Source organism: Crocodylus porosus, unplaced genomic scaffold (assembly GCF_001723895.1).
Source record: "Crocodylus porosus isolate Cpor-Errol unplaced genomic scaffold, CroPor_comp1, whole genome shotgun sequence".
NCBI classification, from domain to species: Eukaryota; Metazoa; Chordata; order Crocodylia; family Crocodylidae; genus Crocodylus; species Crocodylus porosus.
This window is the reverse complement of record NW_017728906.1, coordinates 184,196,652-184,218,783: the sequence shown is the minus strand read 5'-3', so window position 1 is coordinate 184,218,783 and position 22,132 is coordinate 184,196,652. Positions and strand designations below refer to the sequence as shown.

At 44.2% G+C, this 22,132-nt stretch overlaps 1 protein-coding gene across 7 annotated transcripts in view; it reads right to left on the bottom strand.

Moving 5' to 3' along the window:
* The window catches only part of MTMR2 (myotubularin related protein 2), a 63,224-nt gene that overhangs the window by 6,151 nt on the left and 34,941 nt on the right, over positions 1-22,132 (bottom strand). For 5 of the 7 annotated variants that reach the window (XM_019530302.1, XM_019530300.1, XM_019530297.1 and 2 more), the window contains 9 exons: positions 18,900-19,003; positions 18,626-18,736; positions 17,500-17,601; positions 15,824-15,907; positions 10,572-10,721; positions 9,567-9,755; positions 8,022-8,207; positions 5,581-5,787; positions 1,485-1,577 (listed from right to left, as the gene is read on the bottom strand). In XM_019530302.1, coding sequence (XP_019385847.1) covers positions 1,485-1,577; positions 5,581-5,787; positions 8,022-8,207; positions 9,567-9,755; positions 10,572-10,721; positions 15,824-15,907; positions 17,500-17,601; positions 18,626-18,736; positions 18,900-19,003 — 1,226 coding nt within the window. The remainder of the gene's footprint in view (positions 1-1,484; positions 1,578-5,580; positions 5,788-8,021; positions 8,208-9,566; positions 9,756-10,571; positions 10,722-15,823; positions 15,908-17,499; positions 17,602-18,625; positions 18,737-18,899; positions 19,004-22,132) is intronic. The other 2 variants (XM_019530304.1, XM_019530301.1) reach the window with 1 other exon arrangement.

Sequence of the window (22,132 nt, the reverse complement as noted above, 5' to 3'; positions counted from 1 at the left end):
CAGGATCGAGGTAAGACTAACTGGCCTATAGTTTCACGGGTCCTCCTTCTTCCCCTTTTTGAAGATGGGAACCACATTGGCCCTCTTCCAGTCCTCTGGTGCCACACCAGAGCACCACGAGTGCTCGTAAAGCCATGCCAGGGGTCGCCCAAAGACCTCAGCCAATTCCTTCAGTACTCAAGGGTGGAGCTCGTCTGGACAAGCTGACTTGAATACATCCAGTCCCTCCACAAGTTCCCTAACTAGTTCCTCACTAACCCTTGGCCTAGGTGCGCCTCCCCTAGGGACTGAGGGGGGCCCAGAGCGGGGGTGGCTGTTCCGGTCCCTTAGGAAAATGGAGGCAAAGAAATCGTTAAATATGTTGGCTTTGTCATCTGGTGTGACGACCACATTTCCTAACGTGTCCTGCAAGGGCCCCACATTACCTGGAACCTTCTTTTTGCCCCCTATGTATTTAAAAAAGGACTTCTTGTTGTCCTTGATCCGGGAAGCCAGCCCCAGTTCCATCTCTGCCTTGGCCTTCCTGACTGCCCCCCTGCATCCCTCAGCAACTGCAGTAACTAGTCCTCCCTGGTGATGACCCTTCCCTGCCATTGGATGTACGCCTCCCTTTTAGCTAGGAGACATTCCCGAATGCTTTTGGTGAGCCATGGGGGCTAAGGAGTCCCTCCTGCCTCTGATCTGCTGTGCGCTGGTACATCCCAAACACCCATTCCTCAACAGTGGCTGGATTACATAAGAGTAAGAGTAAGTCATGTGGAGGACGGATTACCAATTCCTAGGACAGGAGCATCCTGCCTTCCTCCTCTTCCACTCTGAAAAGCACCCCAAAGTAACAAGCCCATCAACATTCATTCCGACTTCAAATCATTATAGGACTATTTTTTTTTCAATGAAGTGTCTGCCCAGGGCTCTGTGAACTTAGAATTACAACCCAGAGGTCGTGGTAGAGATGCTAAATGCAGAGCAGCCTTAGAGGCAGAGTCCTTCTGAGAGCCCTAAGCTCATAAGCCCTCAGCTCCAATAGTCAGCCTGTCTACAGCAGGTTTGGAGTATCCCAAGGCAGTTTTACTGGCTCTGCCTCTGCTGAAGCTGGTCTGTGGCTAAAGGAAGTTAGTTTCCAACACTGTTTATCACGTCAGAATCAATACACTCGCTTTCAAAACTCATTGAAATGAAACAAAACCAGCTGTCTGGAGCCCTTTTCCTGACCTGCTGCTCTGAAAAAGGGAGTAAAATTCTAAAGCAACTCAGCAACACGGGTGCCTAAGTGCTCCTAAATCTCACTGGCATTTTGTGAACCAGGCTCCTAACTCATTTTGACACTCCAAAGTTTTACCTAGACTGAAGTAAAGCCAAAACAGATAAGCCAAAGGGATTGTTGTATTTTCATTTAAAACCTGAGCGAGTTCACTGGTGAGATACACTGTTCCAAGTCACGTGTATAAAGGCTTTCAAAACACATGTGCAGCCCAGAAATTTACCTGTCTTGTCATTTGCCAGACACAGTCAATGAACTGGAGGAAAACAGGAGATCTGTCAGCATCTGCATGATTCTTATCTCCATGGCCAATTCTCTGATACAGGGAGGACAAAAAAAGATACTGAATTAGTATACAGCTTCTAAGGTAAACTGCTCGGGTGTTTTGCACCTGGGTACAATGCAGTAACTTGCAACAGCTTATATGGTTTTAAAATGTTCTGATTTTACCATGTTTATATTAGGGGGGGAAGGCACTCGGGGAGCTTATTCCTTTGGTTTCTGAAGTGCAATATGTTCCTGGGACCTTTTCATATGGAGTGCACTTTATACAGAAAGGAAAGCAAAAAATGACTGAATATAGGTTTCTGGTGTTATTTTCGCATCAACTGTATTTTACAGCTAGGGCTCAGAAGACCCCCAAAAAGTCTAGATATTTGTTCCTTTCAGTTATTCATGTCAACTTAGCTACTGCAGAAGAACAGGATAAAAAACTTGAGCACTACAGGTAAGCCCAGCTTCATAAACACTTCACAGCTTCCAAGCGCTGTACCAACACTAACTCATTGTCACTACCCCCTGGCAGATTTTTATTCATAGATTTCACAGACATTAGGGCTGAAAGGGACCTCGGAAGATCGAATCCAGGCCACTGTCCCAGGGGCAGGAAGTCAGCTGGGGTCACAAGATCCCAGCAAGATAAATGTCCAATTGACTCTTAAAGGAGTCCAGAGTAGGTGCTTGCATCTGTTCCAGGCCTTGGGGGCTCAGACAATAAAGTTCTTCTTTATGTCCAGCCTGAAATGGTCTTGGAGGAGTTTATGACCATTTGACCTTGTCATCCTATGGGGCTCTCTGGTGAACAGACATTCCCCCAGATCCTGAAGTACACCACCTTATAGGCAGCCACCAGGTCCGCCCTGAGCCTGCGCTTTTCCAGGCTGACGAGTCCCATAGCTCTCAGCCTTTCATAATAAGAACTGTTTTCCTGACCACTGATCATGCACGTGGCTCTTTTCTGGACTCTCTCAAGCTTCTCCACATCCTTTTTAAATTGTGGAGCCCAGAATTGGATACAGAACTCCAGCTGCAGCCTCACCAAGGCCAAGTACAGTGGTAGGATGACATCCTGGGATTTGCTAGAGAAGCATCTATAGATGCAAGCCAGAGTTTTGCTCGCTTTGCTGGCTGCAACATCACATTCGTGGCTCATATTCACTTTGTGGTCAATCATGAGCCCCAAGTCCCTTTTGGCTGTGGTGCTAGCAAGCATAGCACTGCCAAGCCTATAAGCATACTGCGGGTTTTTCTTCCCAAGGTGAAGAACCTTGCATTTTTCAGAGTTGAAGGCCATCAGGTTTTCATCCGCCCATTTTCTGAGCCTGTCAAGGTCGGCCTGGATCACCATCCTGTCCTCGGGTGTGGATGCTTTTCCCCAAAGTTTGGTGTCATCAGCGAACTTGGCTGGTCTGCTTCTGACACTAATGTCCACATCATTAATGAAGATGTTGAAAAGGACAGGCCCAAGGATGGAGCCTTGGGGACCCCACTGGTCACAGTGTACCACAACGACTGACTTCCGTCAACTACCACTCTCTGGGTCTGACCTCAAAGGCAATTCCCCAGCCAGTGGACTGTGATGTAGCTGAGGCTGCAATTGGGCAGTTTTTCTATAAGATGATCAAGGGATACCAGATCAGAAGCTTTTTTAAAGTCGAGATATATAACATCAATCTCTTCTCCCTTGTCCAGGTGATGTCACCTGGTTGTAGAAGGAGATGAGATTGGTCAGGCAAGACCTACCTGCAACAAACTCGTGCTGGCTGTCCCTCAAGAAATTGCCTTCAGCCAGTTTATCAAGAATGGTTTCTTTGATAAATTTCTCCAAGATCTTCCTGCGGATGGAGGTCAGGCTGATGGGCCTATAGTTCCCCAGATCTACTTTCCTCCCTTTCTTGAAAATAGACACTACATTGGCCTTCTTCCAATCTTTGGGCACTTCACCTAAGCACCAGGAGTTCTCCAAGATCCATGCCAGTGGCCAAGCTAGGATGCTACCTAGGGGTGTAAGCTGTCTGGGCCAGCTCACTTAAAGGTGTCCAGTCTCTCAAGGTGTTTCTTCACATGGTCATCACTGATGAAGGGTAACAGTTCTCCCTCACCCTGGCCATCCCATACCATATTGAGCAGGGCTGTCCCTTGGGGCTGGTGAAAAACACACAAAATACCCACTGAGCCAGTTGGCTTTTTCCTGGGCGCCAGTTGTCAGTTGACCCATATGGTTTAGCAGGGGTCCAATGTTACCCTTGCTTTTCCTCTGGACTTTTTATTGTCCTTAATATGTGTAGCCAGTTGGAGTTCAGTCACAGCCTTGGCTTTTCTGGTTCACTCCCTACAGGTCCAGACCACTGCAGAGTACTCCTCCCTTGGGGTGGATCATGATCATTAAAGTATTTGTAGCTGAAGGCCTTTAATACCAGCCTTGCTGTGGGTGGCCTTGGACAAGCCACCTATGCCCCAAGTATTTGTTTTTTGTATTACTGTAAGACCTCAGACTTCCTATGCTGTGAGACACTATAAAAACATAAAATAGTTTCATAGTCAGTAGGGTCGGAAGGGACCTGCGCAGATCATCATGTCCGACCCCCTGCCATGGCAGGAAGGAGTAGTGGGGTCAAATGACCCCAGCAAGGTGATTGTCTAGCCTTGTCTTAAGGTTAGGAGCCAGCACCACTTCTCTTGGAAATTGGTTCCACATCCTAGCCGCCCTGACCGTGAAGTAGCACCTCCTGATGTCCAGTCTGAACCTACCCTCTGCCACCTTGTGACCGCTATTTCTAGTCACTCCTGGTAGTGCTCGGGGGAACAGGGACTCCCCCCAATGCCTGCTGGTCCCCTCTGACTAGTTTATAACAGGCCACTAGATCCCCCCTCAGCCTTCTCTTGTGGAGCCTGAACAGGTTCAGGTCCCATTGCCTGTCCTCGTAAGGCCTGCCCTGCTGCCCCTTGATCATATAGGAGTTCTCCAAGATCCATGCCAGTGGCCAAGCTAGGATGCTAGCCAGCTCCTTAAGTACCTAGGGGTGTAAGCTGTCTGGACTAGCTGACTTAAAGGTGTCCAGTCTCTCAAGGTGTTTTTTATCCTTCCTTTGGACCCTCTCCATGTTGTCCACATCCCTCCTGCAAAGCAGTGCCCAGAACTGGATGCAGTACTCCAGCTGCGGCCTGACCAGTGCCGCATAGAGGGGGAGTATCACCCTTATAGTAGCAGACTAGTAACAATACTAACTGTACTGCTGCTTATGGGGCCACTCCTGCTTACTATGACCACTTAATGGTAGCTAAGTGGTTTTGCTGAATCAGAGCCTCAACTGCTCACTGCCTCACTCTCCCTATCTGCAAAATGGGGGAACAGCGTCACTTCAACATGCAAACTGGAAACCTGGTAAGTGACTTGGTCATGGTTAGGTGGAAAATGAATGCTATAGACCAGTGGTGCCCAACATTTTTGCCCTGCAGTCTGGATGGGCAGTGGGGCCAGATCTGGGGCACAGGACAGGCAGTGCCTGGGCCCACTCCAACTGCATTGTGGGGGGTAAGCCTGGCCCCAATCTGGCCACACGGGGGGTGGGGGGTAGTCTGGCTCCAATCCAGTTACACGTGGGGGCCATTCTGGGAGAGTGTATGTGAGGGAGTGTCTCCCATACCAATCAGGCTGTGCAGGGTATGGTAATTTGGCAGCAGGGAAAAAGTGGCAGTATTAATTGCCACCACTCCCCTGCCAATCCATGGAGAACCTCAGAGGCTGGATGCCAGGGCTCTGCAGGCCATAGCTGGCCTACAGGCCAGGCATTGAGCACCCTTGCTTAGACAAGTATTAGAGCCTGGAACCCCTTGCTCTTACCCTACCTGCCACTAATGGCTTGCATGATAAAGGACAAGGAGCCATCAATGAAGAATATATCATGATAAGGTGAATGTTATTGGTGTTCGCCCTTCCTATGTGACCTCAGATGCGATCAGACAAGTGTTACTAAACAGTATTGCCAATCTGACCATGTAACATGCAACCTTTTCCACCCACAAAAGACTAAACTCACCAGCTGAAATCTGTGCCCAAAACTCAGCCATTCCTTCTCCACAAGTACTTCAAATCCCCTTATCGTTCGATAATAGCCATCCAGCATGAGCATGGACAGAGAAGTGAGCTGGGCTGTTCGGTCCCAGCCGTCACTGCAGTGCACAACCACGGATGTCTTCCCCGATTCCACCTTATCAGCAATCCGAAGGGCTCCAGCAAGAATTAGCTGGGACACAGAAAAGGCATTAAGGAAGTTTCCCCATATCATATGAACTATAAATGGAGTGCTGTGACACCTCTGGAAAAGGCAAGGGTCACATCTGCTCCATGGTTATAACATGGTTATCACCCGCTTCAGTGAGGTTACAGTCGTAAGGCGGATTTTGAAAGGCCTCTGTAGATTCCTGCAGCCGATTTCACAGCTGCTATCCTTGTGTAGTCCAGGGTTTAACCTACTTATTGGAACACAATTGGGTCCCATCTACATGACAGTCATAATCCTGTTTTAACCATGTCAATTTTAACTGCTGCAGTCAGTTACAGTAACAGCTGTAGCATCCATGAGAGGAACTAAACTGGTTATATATCTCACCCAGAAAGAATGATATTGGCAAATTAGGAAAAGTTCCTTATCACCCTATTTCCACTATAAGTGCATAACTTCAGGCAGTCTGCCTGAATATGCTACACTTGCATATGCAGGTATTGTACTCAAATTTTACCAGAAACACTGATTGGAAGCACAACCCATTTCATGACGAATAACTGTTTGACTCCTCCCAAAAGGATGGCTTATAACTTTCCATTTTACACATTAAACTTTCCTAGACACTAAAGCTCCCAGATACCCTTACTTAATGTAGGTGTCTAACATACACCCATATCCAGAGATTATTCTGAGAGGAGGAGAAACCCTCTTTGATTTTCACAGTGAAATAACAACCTAAGATAAACATTGCAGGCCAAATCAAGCAAAAGCGTGCATGAAACAACTAGTTTCTAGGTCACAGAAACCAGGAAAGGATAAAATGACTAAACAATTCATTCATTTCCTCCTATAAAAGGACAAAAATATATCTTCAGTCTAACCTCTACTGAACATTAAGTAAAACAGTAAGAAAAGGAAGATGCCATATGACATTTCTGAGGAACAACAGGGTATGTGTCTACACCACCTCCTGAGTGGGATCCGGTCCGTTGCTGAGAAAAGCTCCGTATGCTTGTCCCCAGCCAGCCCTGAAAATCAGCGGTGAAGACAGCTCACAGCGGTCCTGGGGGAGCCCCAGTCAGAGCACCTTGGTACAGAGTCAGGGTATGTGCTTAAGACGACCAAACCACCTGCTCTGCAAACTGGTGGGCCTGGATACAAGTGGGCGGGGCACATTTTCAGAACAGTGCTCCCTCACATGGTTAGAGGCAATAGAGAAACACCCACTGTGACTGGCCGCACAGACCCCTCACTGACTACAGTGGAACTCCTGGCAGTGTGGTTCTTATTTTGCAAGTCAAATACAAGGCATAAAATAGCAGCTTCCTTACAACTGTCCCAGGAGCAGATTGGATCCTCTACTTTTTAATAGGAAGACAAAGCAGACTAGAAGTGGTTTTCAGTAAGAGAGTTTCACTAATAAGCACCAGTTCATAGCATCTGAAATATTTTGTCCAAAATGTCTTGGGTTTGACAAATTTTTGGTGAACGAGGCAAGGCTCCCATACATCCCTGCCTGTATTCATGACAGGCTGTTGCGGGCCCCACAGCTTCCAGGGTCTGCAGCTCCAGGGTAGCCAGCCATGCCAGGTCTTCCCAGCCCAATGCTGCCCGTGCTGAGAGTCTGAAAGCCCTGGGAGCCTCAGCTAGAATTCAGCACTTGGCTCTAGCTTTGCACCACAAAGCCTGGCAACACTGGGACCTTTGGTTTAACTGGGACTCTCAGATTATCAACGGTCCCTTCTGTGGAGCTGGGAATGTAAGCCCAGGGAGAGGTTTCCATTAGGTCTGTGTTCAGGGCAGCCCTGCTGCGTAGAATACCCTAGACTGGGGCAGGGGGTCTTGACATCCAGCAGTCCCTGACCCAGGGCAGTCTGTGGCACTTGGCATATACTAGGAACACTGGTCGCTGCTGAGTGACACTAACATTCCTATGAGTTTCCTGGCTGCTACTAGCTCTCAGCAGCTCTGAGGTCTCAAGAAACATGATACTCAGGAGCACCATGTTGAGGCCATTCCTGAAGACTTTTGCTTTTTCAAAATTTCCAGGTCACATTATGGAATTGTGAGTTTGGTAAGATTTGGATGAAAACTGATTTAAAAAACCTGACGTTTGTCACAAATTGGAAATCCTGCACTTTGGCCAGCTCTAGATATGGGACCCAGACAACTGAATGGCACTTCTTTTCAGTGGCACAGACACATACACAATAGGTGCTAACTCGGATACATTTGTTTGCCCACATGCACACCTTAATATGTTCTAACCAATGAGTTGATTCCAAGTTGGATAACCAATGAGTCTCCTCAATGTTAGGATATACAATCTCCTTCAGTTTTCTCAATGATTCTCTCATAACATGAATGTTGTGAATGTCCAGGAAGACTAATTCTGCATTCTGATAGGCATCCTCGCTTTCATAGCCTCCTCCTTTAGCCTGAGGAAGAAAAACAAAACCCATAGGAAACAAAATATATTTTTCTTAATGATCGTTCAACCTGATGAAGGAGAATAATATTTTGATAAACAGTATCAAAATAAATTATCAAAAGGATGATAAAGAGCAAAAAATAGACTCATATCACCTATTCAAATCCACACTCAAGAAAACAATTGTTTTTGCCCAGTGTCTTAATATATTTTCCCTGCATAAACAGTTCCTCCTTAATAGTGTGTTTTGTGAAAAAAAAGTAAAAAGTATCCCACTGAAGGAGATTTCTTCATAATCATCATTTACATCCATTCAATTGTCAAGTTCATCAGACCCACAATTCTGCTATCCGGCACCCTCATTATAGTATTATATAGGAAGTGCTGTTATTTTTTCCACAGCTAACTGCCTTTTTAAAAACAGGGAGACATAGCTGGAAAAAGTCCAGAGCCCAGGCAGCAAACTAATTCTGGCATGAAAACAAAGCTACACAATCTACTACATGCTATGAAGCAGCATTAGGGAAAAGGGCTACATTCTGAGTTATTCCACTGACAACTGAGACATCACAGGCTACCAAATATTCAAAAGTGACCCAATTCAAAACCCCATAGCCCCTATTTTCAAAAGTATTAAGCATTCACAGGCCCTGATAAAGTTAGAGGTTACAGAGAATGCTGAACACCCTGGAAAATCAGAGTCATGGCTCTGGGCACTGGAAACTGGTACCCCAAATCCAGGGTGCTAGAAATCCTGTTTTATATTGCTAATCATAGGCTGCCTGGAGATATTTAAAAAAAATGCTTTACCAGAAGAAACAGCCCCTTACTTCAACCTGGCTCTGTAGCATCTGTAAAGACTGGGTGCTTCAGTCAGGCTTTTTTGTGATTCTAGCTGCAGCTCATCAATCAAAGCTATTAGATAAAAGTGCCAAAAAGGCTGCACTAAAGTATCTGATCTTTACCTATGTTGGATGAGCTGGGTTGAAGTAACACGCTGCCTCTTCTGGGTATGTGTGGGGCTTGGCATGGGAACATGCCAAGTTTATAGTAAAATGCTGTTTTGTTCTGTTTTTTTTTCATCTGCAAGCACCCATAATGTCCCAACCAATACCTGTTCTTAAACCGTCAGATAGGTTTGATTATCTTTTCTTCCACTATAATCGCAGGCCATGATCCTACAATTGGGTTAAGGCAGGTGGATGCTTATGCTACCCTGGAGGTCCAATAAAATTAAAATCGGACTCCATATAACAGCAAGAACCCACTTTCCCTTACAGCCTCAGGAGTTAATGTTACAGGATAATGGTAGGCTAACTCTGAATTGTACCATTTCCTGCTACCAACAAAGGACAGAATGTCTAACCTTATTGGCAACAGCATTAACACTAGGCCTTGCATCAAATATGAAAATCTTATGGGACTGGGCATTGGAATCCATGATGGACTGAAGATACTTTTCATCATCTTTGCTTCTCTTCCCGCTCACTCCAACCATCGGCTGGCTGCAGCGTGTGATTGTAGCTTGACTTTCTGGATGAATCCACGACAATACCTTTCACAAAAATTAGGAAAGAAAAGAAGAATTCAGTTAGGCATTACTTGACTCTGGGACTCTGCCTGGTATTTGATTTGGGGCCAATGGTTTGGATCACATAAATCATGATGTAATTTAATTGACAGCACTATCTTGTATTTATTCTTTTTCCTCCATGAGCTCCTCAAATTGGAACCAATGTAAAGATGTATAAACATGCTTAAAACTGACTCTTGGATGGAATACAGCTTGTTTCCCAGCAAATCTAGTGCCTTTCAATTCCATGAGTGATGTAGACCCACTTTCCCCCTGCCCCCAAGTTGACTCTTGCTTTATATTTCTCATCTAAACAGTTAACTTGCTGGGGCAAATTTATCTTTTACAGCTGCAAAGCAAACAGCATACTTTTGGTTACTATTAAAGACAATTACTACTCTAGGCTTTACTTATAACCTGATATGAAGGGTCTTCATCAAGAGCTATGTATGACTTAAGTAAAAAGTATTCAGTTACTCCTTAAAAATAGGTCAGGAGAGATAAAAAACTGCAAATAAATTAGCAGGGTTTATTTTGTTACCTCAGAAATTAAACTGAATTACTGTCTGGCTTTAGCTGAATTATCTTATCTTTGCACTTCGGTTTAGTCTATGTCTCTTTCAAGACAGGAGTTTTGCCAGATATTGCTGCCTTCTAAACGCCTCAAAAAATGTCTTGCCTTTGTTTTTATAATCCATTAACTGTTTGTGTTGGTCTCCTGTCGACCTGATCTTGGCAATATTCGTGGTACAAAGGTATTTACAAAGCCACATCGGAGCTCCTCTCTGTCGTACTCACTGGTATGCGACCCCTGGATCTAAAAGATGCCACTCTCTTCAATTCCTCGTCTGGAATATTTACAGGCACAACAAGAGTGGCAGGATACGTATCACACAGCTCATAGCGTTCATTTATCTTGGTCACTCTCCAGCTTTCGTTGGGAATTCCCTGCACATGAAACAACAACAGTTTAGCAAATGAACTACTTCCACAGTTTAGCAAATGAACTACTACAGTGTCCCTGTCCCAGGGAGAAGACACTAGAAGACTAGGATTTTGTCTCACTTGTCTTTACAATGGTTAGCGGAGTGTTTCCACCCCAAGACAGGCAGTTGTTTAGATAAGGGAAATATAACTTTCCAACCCCTTGTACAAATGCAGGAATGCTACTCCTGAATCATCCCTGTCCAATGCTTCTCCGGCCTTCTTCAAGGACCTCCTTCACTGGAGATTTCACATTTTCTCAGCAGCTTATTCCAGTGCCATAGTATGCCAACAGTAAGAAAGTTTTTCCTAGGATCTAATCTGAATCAACTCTGGTGCAATTTAAATCCATTGCTTTGCTCCTTCTGTTTGCAGCATTTGGGGACAGTTGTCCTCCTCCTGGCACTCATCTTAAGCCTGGATGGTGCCAGAGTGCCCTCTCCAAATATATGCATCTCTTTAGTGAACATGAACTGGGGCTGGAAAGCAGAGCTACCAGACAAGGTGGAGGGGAGACTAGATGAGAGAAAAGCACAAGAAAAGATGAAAAATAAAGAAAAACAGAAGTTAAAAAAGAAGAGATCAGAGTGTATGTGGGTTCTCAACAACCAGTTCACCTCAACTGAGGCTTCTCTTAACAAACCAAGAAGCATGAGTTTGGGGTGTCCACACACCATCTCCACTTCGGATGGTACATTCTGGGATCCAAGAGCACTTTTTCTATAGTGCTCAGCATGATAATCATGGAAATGCTATGCAACAGTTCAAAATCTCAAAACTGAATAATATGAGGACCATTTTGTGTCACCTTGGCTGTGAGGTCAAGTTAACCATCGGATAACACTTTACTAGAACTGCATGATTATAAATGTATTGATCTAACTTATCTTAGGGATAGCAAAATATTCATCGTACACTTATGCCTGAATTCAAATAGGAAGGCAACTCAGTGACTGTGGGGCACTGTTGGAGGAACTAGCAAAGCTGCAATTGCTTGTGGTTTCCCATAAATATTTAGAAAAGGCTGTTGTGGGTGGCCCTGGTTCTGCTGAACCTAAGCCAAAAGAGTGGTAGGCATCTAGTACCACCAAGGATTGTACCATGCCTGAGACCATCATTGTGTGCCTCTCCCTGGGTGTGGGATGCTCGTGAGTTATCAACCAGGTCATTTGTGGTCATGCTGGCTTTTTAGACCAGAAAGAACAAACCCTTTCTCTTGCATTAGTTGTGCAAGCAAGTCAGAGAAGAGCACGACGCTGTTTTTGGAATTCCCTTGCCTTATGGATGGCTCTGCAAAATGACTTCATTCCTATACACACAAGCTTTATTGGGTAACCTCAATTTGCAATATCTATGTACACCCCAAACTACACACAAGCAAGGAAGACGGAGGCTGAAACACAATTAAGATAGAGAGCAAACATACACCTTCTAAAACCACAATATCACTCCACTAATATACAGCCATAGGATTAGACTGGGATTTCAAAGTTGCAGCTTGCAGATTCCTATCATCTGGCCCCCAGCAGATTAGACCCCCTATATGGGTCTCAGAGTTGACCCATATAAGATCCATGATGAACTAGCCCCATGTGCAGGACACACCATGTGGGTCCCAGACTGGCAGGAGTGGATGCTGTGTATGGCATGTGTCCTGGACTGACCCTGCATGGGCCTGCTGGGACAGGTGCCACATGCTGGATCAGGCATATGGGGGGTGGGGAAGGGCCCAATCCAGCCCCATGGAATTCATCTGACCTATGGAGCAGCCCCACGCCACTCATATAGCCCATGGGGCCAGATGAGCTTGACACCCCTGGATTAGACAAAGATTTCAGAATCACTGGGACTGAAATACCCCTTTTCATAGCATGGAGCAGAACTACTTAAGAACAGAGGTGCACCGATATATCGGCGGCATATTGGATCAGCACCAATAAAAGGAAAATTAACATTATGGGCAATCAGTTTTTTTTTGGCCAGTGTAGCCAATAAGGTCAGTAATAAATGCTGCATGCATGCAGCATGCTCACAGCCAGGAATGCAACCAGGCAGCATGGAGAGCAGCATCCAGCTGTTAAGTCTGTGGGGGGGAAGGGGCATGGGGGAAGGAAGAGGTGTGGGGAGTGTGTGCAGATTGAGGCCCCCACAGTGAGGGAGGGAGTGGGGTAGGGGTCCATACAGAGACAGGGAACCACACCCCTCTCTACACTCCCAGAACTAGCCACCTGCAGCTCCATCCAGCTCCTAGGGTTGCAGTCACTGCCCTGGCTGGACAACGCCTGTCCCTGCCCCACTCCCTCCCTCACCGTGAGGCCCTTGATCTGCCATACCCCTCAAGTCCTTCCCCTTCCCCCCTACAGACTTACTGGCAGGAGGCTGCTTTCCAAGCTGCCAGGCTGTATTCCTGTAAATTGGCTATTGGATCAGTATCGGACGAAACGGCTGGTTAATAATTGGCCACTAGTATCAGCCAAGAAAATGTTTATCGGTGCACCCCTACTTAAGAATACGCTGTTTGTATGCAGGCTTCAGGTATTATCACCTCCAATATTTCAAGATTTCAGGCTTCACCATTGCTGTAAAAAGGGCACTGTTGGGTGATGAATTAAAAAGAAATGCTTCCTCTGCAGCATGTCAGAAAAAGCAAATCTATTTCAATTCCCCCAAAAATGGGTAATGTAAGTGTGTTGGCAAGGTGCTAATCTGTCATTTTCTTTGTGGCACCACAGCCTTTGAGTCACCACTAGGAGACAGGGACCACATTGCTCTATACAGTCTAGTACAGTTCTGAATAAAGTATATCAGGCAGGGAGAAATAGCACTTATGAGCTAGTTCTCCACTCCCAAGAGAGGTCAAGCATAGCCATAATTTTAAAAGGGGCTGATTCTGAACTAAGCCATGTGGCATCCATTATTTGGGACCTTATTTTCCTTCCTTGACAACATACAACATTCCTCTTGAAAAAAACTGTCCCCACATGCTCTACCCTTCCTGTTCTGAATGAATATTTAGTGCTCTTCCCTCTACAGCACCTCCTCAAGTATCTATTTCTATTTGTTTTCTTCTGAAAGCAGCAACCACAGCTACATATTGTGGTTCCACTGCATAGCTGACCAGATCAAGGGATCTTTCCAACACAGCTACCTTAGGAAAACATCACTAAACGCTAAGCTTCATAACCCTGGTAATATTTTCCTATTGCTCCCCACCTTATTTAGAAAATGAAAGCTTTACGTTATTCCAAAATCCTTTAAAAACCTTCTGGTTTTAGCTGAGTCTTATTCACTTTGCAATTTTGTTTCATATTCTGCCAGGCAGCATGCAATAAAAAAATCAAGGAGTGAATTCAGTTTTAAATTTCATTTGCCACATGTGATTTCATTTACTTACTCCAGCCCAAACCTCTATCACTTCCTTTGTTCTCTACAGGTTGTTTATTACTCCCCATAGTTTTATGTGAACAACTTTTTTTTTAATAAGTTGCACATTTCATTCTCTCTCAAAGATATTTACAGAACAGTTTGGGGTTCACTAAACATCGTTCCTAGTATCTAGGATCTCCAGTGGATCAGTACACTTGAGGTTGTTTGCACAAATCTGAAGAAATGGCATCTCATCCAGGGCCGCAGACATAACTGTCATTGTTGACCCTGTCTTGTATCCTCCCCAGGGTCGGGCCTTTTCTGAATACCAGAGAGCACAGCTGGTTTATGCTTGCTGCCTACCTCACCTCCCAAACCCTTTCCAGAAGAAAAAGGACAAACTTGGCCAATCCGATGACAAGTTAATGCACCACTGTGGAATCGCTAAGAAACTGCCGTATTGCTTATATCCAAAGAAACTCTCCTACATTTCTTTTTAAACCAATTCTAGAGGTTCTATAGGTAGCAGAAGTCACAAAGGCCAAATGGATGTTCCAAAGATGGGCAATCCTGGTACTGGATTAATTCACTTTCGTTACATTGTGCCCAAGCCCCACTGCCAGACAACACCCACAGTTATAAATGGACAAAGTTAAATAAACAAACTGAAATACATCAGAATTTTGAAAGGATTATAAAATCTCATGTTTCAAGACTTAAGTCATCCTCTACTGAAAAGGAGTTAGATGGAAACTTTTTCTGTGACCAGGTCACAATATGTAACTGCCTACTGCACTGTTGCTTGCTCTTCTTCAGCAGATGGTACTGGTCACTTCTGTTCCACTATCTTGCCCCCAAAGGGATTAGGGGTCTTATCTGGTGTGGTAATTGGTATGTTCCATCAGTCAGAATTCAGATCACACAGGCAGGGGTCGTCTTCACTGCAAAAAAAAAAAAAAAAAAAGGTGCGTTTCCACAGTCAATGTAGATAACGTGAAATAGTTATGTTGGTGTAAAATCTTAGTGGAGACAAGACGTTATTGAGTTTATGTCAATGTAACTAGTCGTGGTCAAACCCAAATGAGAGAGGGTTGACCTCAACTAGTTCACTACTTCTGTTTTGTCTCTACTAGTATTGTACATCAAGAGATCTCCATATAAAAATACACACCTTTTTGCAGTGAAGACGCAGAATTAGACTGTCTACATTAGGGATTTTCTTTTAAAACAATCTAGTCAACATCATCTATTTTGTTAGACTACCTTGTTGTAAATCCTATTCTAGATGAGGTAAATTGTAATGTAGCTGGCTGGATTATGGGTTTATGGTTGAACAGCTACAGCCATGATAAGCCAACATTTCCTCAAGGCTGCTTGCTCTGTGCTAGAGTTTTACAGTGGAAGTATTCTCTTTGTAAAAACACAGCTGATCATTTAGAGGGCATTAGGTTTTATCCACCTTATCATGAAAATCTGCTTATATGCAACCTAAAGCTGTCTACACTAATGCTTAAAGGGTTGTTATTACTTGTGGAGCTGCACCAACATTGGTTGACATATTCAGGAACTGGCAATGTCCTGATCCTGCATTTTGTGTAGGGTTATTCTTCATTACAAACAATCTGTAAATTATATTTCACCATAGGACTGAATTGCTGCAGAATAAAAAATATGAGCAAGGTTGTGATACAAGTACCCACCTGTCTTCTGTACTCCAAAACAGGGTCAAATACCTTCCATCCGTTTTCTGGAAACACCTCGTTGTATTCAAATGCAAAAAGGGGCTGAGAGAAAGAGAAAACATTTGCCATTAAACAGTTGGAGCTCACGTCCCATGTTATTTGATATCCAAGTAATAACTCATGGTTTCTCTTCTGTTTCCATTGCACCACTTTTTCTCTAAAGCTTTGTAAAGATACTGATACTTCCATTGTACAGAGTAATTAAAACACCAGTGTACTTTCCTCCATTTCCCTTGTCTCACTAATCTATTAACTACTATATCACACAGACAAAAAACATTTATTATTTTAAATGCAAACGTTATGTGGCAGGAACATTCCACTTCCATAGTAAAGACAATTAGGATACTTTCAACCAGCTTCTCAAGCAACACCACCATATTATTGTGGGGTTTTCTTTTTAGTATTTAGACTATTAAGGTTAATTAGAGTTATTTAACACACAGTACCTTATACGGATCACCCCTGGATGGCTAGATAAGCTCACACTGAATGGACGAGCCCTGAGACAGGCACATGAGACTAAGAATATAGCATACCTCTATTTAAATGCCTAAGTGAAGCAGACAGCTGTGATCTAAGGCACGAGAAGCAATAACAAAATGACCACCATTCAAAGTACTCATATAAAAGTGAGGGTAGATCTTACATTATGATGTTTTCCTCCCCAATTCAGGTTCCCAAGAATGCCCTTTAAATACCACCTATGCTACACCTTTTCCATAAATGTATGTTTTGCCTAATTTAGCAAACCCCACACAGAGCACAAACCAGACTTCTGATAGGCTACATACTGCTAAGAACAGTTGTTAACTAACATTTACAGCATATTCGTGTCAGCTAGTTGCTATGGAAAGCATGGTGGAAATGTGGCCAGAACTTGGAACAATCAATGCCTCACTTCCCTCAACATTTCCCCAAATTAAGACAATGCCTGTTCTAATTCAGGTTAGTATGACATCCTACCCCCTTATGTACTCTTCTATTCTTATGATCAGGAATCCTGGTTTTCACTGATGAAAAAAAAAATCCTTTTTTCAGATATCACTGAAATATATATGGTATATATATGGTGTGTGCGCGTGTGCGCGCACACACACACACACACACACACACACACACAGCGTTTCATTGATATACACACACACGGTATTTCATTTTAATCGTGGAAAAATGTGGATTCGGGGTTACTTTTTTATATCCCAAAAATGGGGATTATTTATTTATTTATTTTTTTAATCAGAGAAAACCAGGACCCCTGTTTACGACTGAATTTAATACAAGTCACTCACTACTACTTACTAGTTGGTGACTTAGTCATGCCAAGCTCTTTATTCACATCTTTGGCTTTTTTCCTTACTGGCATTTCAGCTGTATTGCTTCCTATTGTTGCAAGCTACACCTCTCAGTATATTGGATCTCCTCGTTCAATTCAACATATCCCAGATTCCTGCCAGAAGAATTAATTGCCACCAATATTTTATCCACCGGAATTGTTTAAAGTGAGCATGTGTCCTCCTCACACATGCAAACTTCAAATCACACAACTAAAATAGTGAACTATATGAATATTTTCACATGAAGCTATATAAACGTTTTGCATTTTCCAGTAAAATAAGGAAAAAATAGCCTACCAAATTATTGGATACCGGAAAGGCATATTTCATTAGGTTCTCAAATATGGACCGTCTAGTTCGTCCCTCCGGTTTATGAGCAAACCGTAGATTTCGAATATCCTGGAAAAGTTGAAAAAAACCTCATCATCACTGTGATCACCTCAGATGCATCTTGAATGTATATGACGACTCTGACACCCCAGGAAAACAAACTGAACAACCGGTAGTCTACTTTATATACTCTGATCAGTTTCTGTGGAAGAGCTACCTCCGTAAAGTTTGCATTGTTTGTCTTCCTACAAAAATCAGGATTCAGAAACAAGTTGAGCACATATAGCATCATTTAGCCCAGAAGGGCAGAAATACCTACCCAAAAATAAAATATTTTTAGTAAAACATCTAAAAGCTTGCAATCATTGATGCAAAATAATGGCCAAACTATAAAGCTCATGAACAGGAATGCTCCTCTTTCAGGCGTGGGGATTCAAATTTAAAAGATAATAAGGAGAGTAACAGCAAAAGAAAATACAACATAAAATTAAATTTGGGTCCTGCTTCTCAGCCAAAGGGCATTTCAGAGGACATTGGGCACTTGCTCTGGGAGTGTGGGGGGGCACTTTAATTAGAGTGGTTCAGAGAGTTGTTCTAATGAAGCGCCTGGAGCATCACATGTATCAGCATCCCCGTGCTGAAAAAGGGCAGCGGGAGTGCTTTAATTAAAGCTCATCGAACAAGCCCCCGCCACCATTTTTCAGCACGAGGATGCTGATACAAGTGACACTGGAGTCTGCTGAAGTGCTGCAATTACCATGTGCCAGCAGACTTGATTAATCAAGCCTGCTCCAACGTGCTGTAATTACAGCGGCTCTTCTCAAGAATTCATAGGAAGCAGGTCAGACTCCACTCACATGTTGGGGGACAGTAAGAAACCACTTTGAGATGAGAAAAAACCTGAAGCTTGTGGTTCTCAGCTCTAGTGGTGCTGTTGTTCAATGCATGAAACTGATTTTTAAAAATCCTTGTGTGGTAAGTCACACAGGTAGATTATGTGATTTACAACTAGGTAGTTTTCATTTCATTTTATAGGAACAGCATTCTTTAAAAGAAGAGTCATCCTCACCCCACTCCCACACATACACTCTACCTTGCATACTATCTCCAGTCCATAAGAATTCTCCCCACGGCTGGAAGCACCTCCGATTTTCTCTACTCGGTTGATCACACCTAAAGAAGCATCCAGGACAAATGGAGGGTCCTAAAGGCAGGTGAAATTTGTTAGTTAAAAAGGGAGAAAATAAAAAACACAACAAACATTAAGACATATAATCAACTGCTTATGCACATTCCTAATGAAGGGCTTAGGGAACAGTACTGGACATGGTTATACATATGATGGAAAAAGGAAAGTGAATGCTTATAAATCTTACCCTTTCCATGCTTTTGAAATACAGCCGGTAATTTGTAACTGTCAGGGTTCCTCTTATAGCTCCAGTGAAAGGGCAGATGTAAGTTACATCTTTGGCTTAAAAAAATAGAAAGAAAGAGATAAGCCACTTTTGTAAGTTTTATAAATAATCTTCACGGAACAAAATAGCAGTAGCACTGCTGTCAGAGGACTCTGTTTTGTGACATTTTTGCATATGAGTAATCATACGGAAATCAGTGGAACTGCTGGCAGACAAGATCCTGCTGCTACAAGGTTGTTAAAATACATTTGAGAGATCCAAGGAAGAAGGCCATGCCTCCCACTACAGAGGAAGGCAAAACCTCCACAGTCTGTACCTATGTGACCACAAGGTAAAATTCCTTCCTGACCCCAAGTGAAGCAATTGGTCTGATCCTGAGTGGAGGGGAATACCCTCTGGCCAGGAATGTCCAGGTTCAAGTCAGGTGCATTGGCAAGCAACAGTCAAAATCTCCACCCTTGACTGCAGCCAACCCCTTGTCCTGTCCCTTCCATCTTCTCCCCCTCCCCACCACCCCGCATGCTTCTGCATACAGATAGAAAGAAAATAAAAACCATAACCTCCCCCTGCCCTTCCAACACACATAGTAGCAAGAAGAGGAAAAAATTCCTCCTCAGTCCCACATGGCAACTGGCGAAGTCCAGAAGTATGACAAATACTCATAGTAGAGCATAGGTCATAGATACTCCTAAGATTATCCCTGACCAATCCTTGTCCAACCTCTTCCTAAACACCTCCAGCGATGGAGATTCCAGTTTCCCCGAGCAATCTATTCTACCGCCTCACTGCTGTAACAATGAAGAAGTTCTTCCTAATATTCAATCTAAACCTACTTGTCTGCAACTTCATTGGTCTGTGTTCTGCTCTCTGCAACAAGAGAAAAAGGTGTTTTCCCTCTTCTTTCTGGCAGCCCTTCAAATATTTGAAGACTACTATAATGTCCCCTCTTAAGTGCACTTTTCTTCATACGACCTGCCTGCCAAGCTCTCTCATTTTTCTTGTACACCTCTAGACACTCTCTAACTTCTCCATATCCCTTTTAAAATATGGAGCCCAAAACTGCACAAAACACTCTAGCTAAGTGCCAACAAGTGCCAAATAAAGAGGTAATAGTAATTCCCATGCCCTGCACCTAATCTTCTTGGGGAAGAGAAAAGGTTGATCATTTAAATCTGCTTCTGCTCTTTGAAATATCCATCTGTGCGGGAGCAGGTGAATCAGCGGGCTGTGGAGCTCGCTGGGCTGCCCCCCCCATGGGAACGCCTTCGCCTTGGCGCCGGAAGGCGGAGCAAATATTTACCTCTTATAGGTGTGTGGCAGGAGCCTCCGGCTCAAAAGCCGCACCGGAACGGGAAGCGGAAGCGCCACAGCGAGCGGCGGAGACCGGCGAGGAAGCGGAGGGGCAGATGCGCGCCGCCTGAGGCTGGGTCCGCACATTTTGGGGCAGCGGTAAGGCTCCGCTGCGGGGCACGAGCGAGAGGCGGTGACCCAGAGCGGTGACGGGTTGACCGCAATGTGCCGGAGCGTCTGGCTTCAGCAGGAGCAGGGCAAAGGAAAGCCCCAAAAGGTTAAAAAGGGGCAGATGGATTGTCGGCGGGGTGTTCTCGGCGTTGAGCCATGCGGCGGCCCCAGAGGGCAGGCTGAGGACACCCATAGAAAAAGACCCCGGAGAACGAAGCAGGATCCTGCTCGAGGAGAGAGCGGGACTCCAAGTACCGCCGCTTTAGGCAGTGGCAGCATTCAAGTTATTCCTCCACCACTTCTGGTGAGGTTTGGACTCACACGAGAAGAGGGAGCCGTAGACAGGTTTCTGTGGCAGAGGCATGGGCGAGGGTGTAGGGGTGGAGGAGCCCTCACCAGCTCCCCGACGGACACAAGGTCTCATTTTCGGACGTGCACACACCAGACAGTCCATCTGAACCAGGAATCATCGAAGTCGTGGCAGGTGAGTTCAGGGCGTGTAGCCCGGAGGGTGAGAGTCTTGTATCCTTAGGGGGCCATTTCAACTAAGCAGGACATCTCAGTGAGTATACTTTCCCACACCATCCTTTTGTTGAAATTGCAAGTTTTAAAGATTCTTCTTTCCCCACTAGGTCTTATTAAAATAAAAATTGAGTTCTAATACAACAAATATCATCAGTAGGTGCACATATGCTTTACAAAGGATGGAAATATGTCAAACCAAATGAGGGAAAACAAGCATCTCAGTAAATTTTCTGAACTAGTACAGCTAACTTAAACGAGTCATAGGAGAAAATGTTTCAAAAGCAAAGTAAAATTTACTCTTAAAGGAAAAGTCCAGCTCTGTCAAATAGGAATGAAAGCAGTACAGTTCATTACAGATGATGCTGGAAAAAACAGGGTTGAGTAGCAAATGCTAATCTCAATCTACAGAACTATATAGGTTACCTTAAAAATTCTTTAAAAATCTTGCTCACTATTACACTCATCATTCCCTATACCAAATTGCTTATTGTAGCATTTTCTTTTTAGTATTTACACCTCCCGCAGGAGTTTTTACAAGCAGGGGAAAGAAACAAACACACTCACATATCAGAAACTCAAATATATTTAAATGCCTATCAAGGATTTCCAAAATACAATACTGCCTTTGGGCTACTCAGCTGTTTTCCTTGGATTTCCAGGTAAATGCCTTCAAGCTGAAGATATTTAACAGCAGCCAAATATGAGGAAAAAAACAGAATGTGTGGGGCACAGGATAGATCCTATGTCAGTCTTTAGCCACTGACTATTACTGACTGTTTGGGGGTTTTGGGAAGGGCCTGGAGAAGAATATCAAGCCTTAGTCCTGCTTTTTTAGCAATGACATACACTTCTAAAAAAATAACTAATGTAATTTTTAAGAAAAGGAAACCCCAGAAGAAGGTGACCAAAGTACAGCAGTTATAAAAGGTTTTAGTCTCCAAAGCTTAATATTTAAGAACCGTGATACAAATAAAGCCACACGTTCACCGTGCATGTCGTGCATCCACAGGTGCATCTCAGGTAGAGCCAAGGAGATGATCCTCCCTCTCTATGCGATGCTGGTCAGGCCACAGCTGGAGTACTGCATCCAGTTCTGCGTGCCCCACTTCAAGAGGGATGTGGACAACACTGAAAGGATCCAGAGGAGGGCCACCCGCATGATCCGAGGACAACAGGGCAGACCCTACAATGGAAGACTG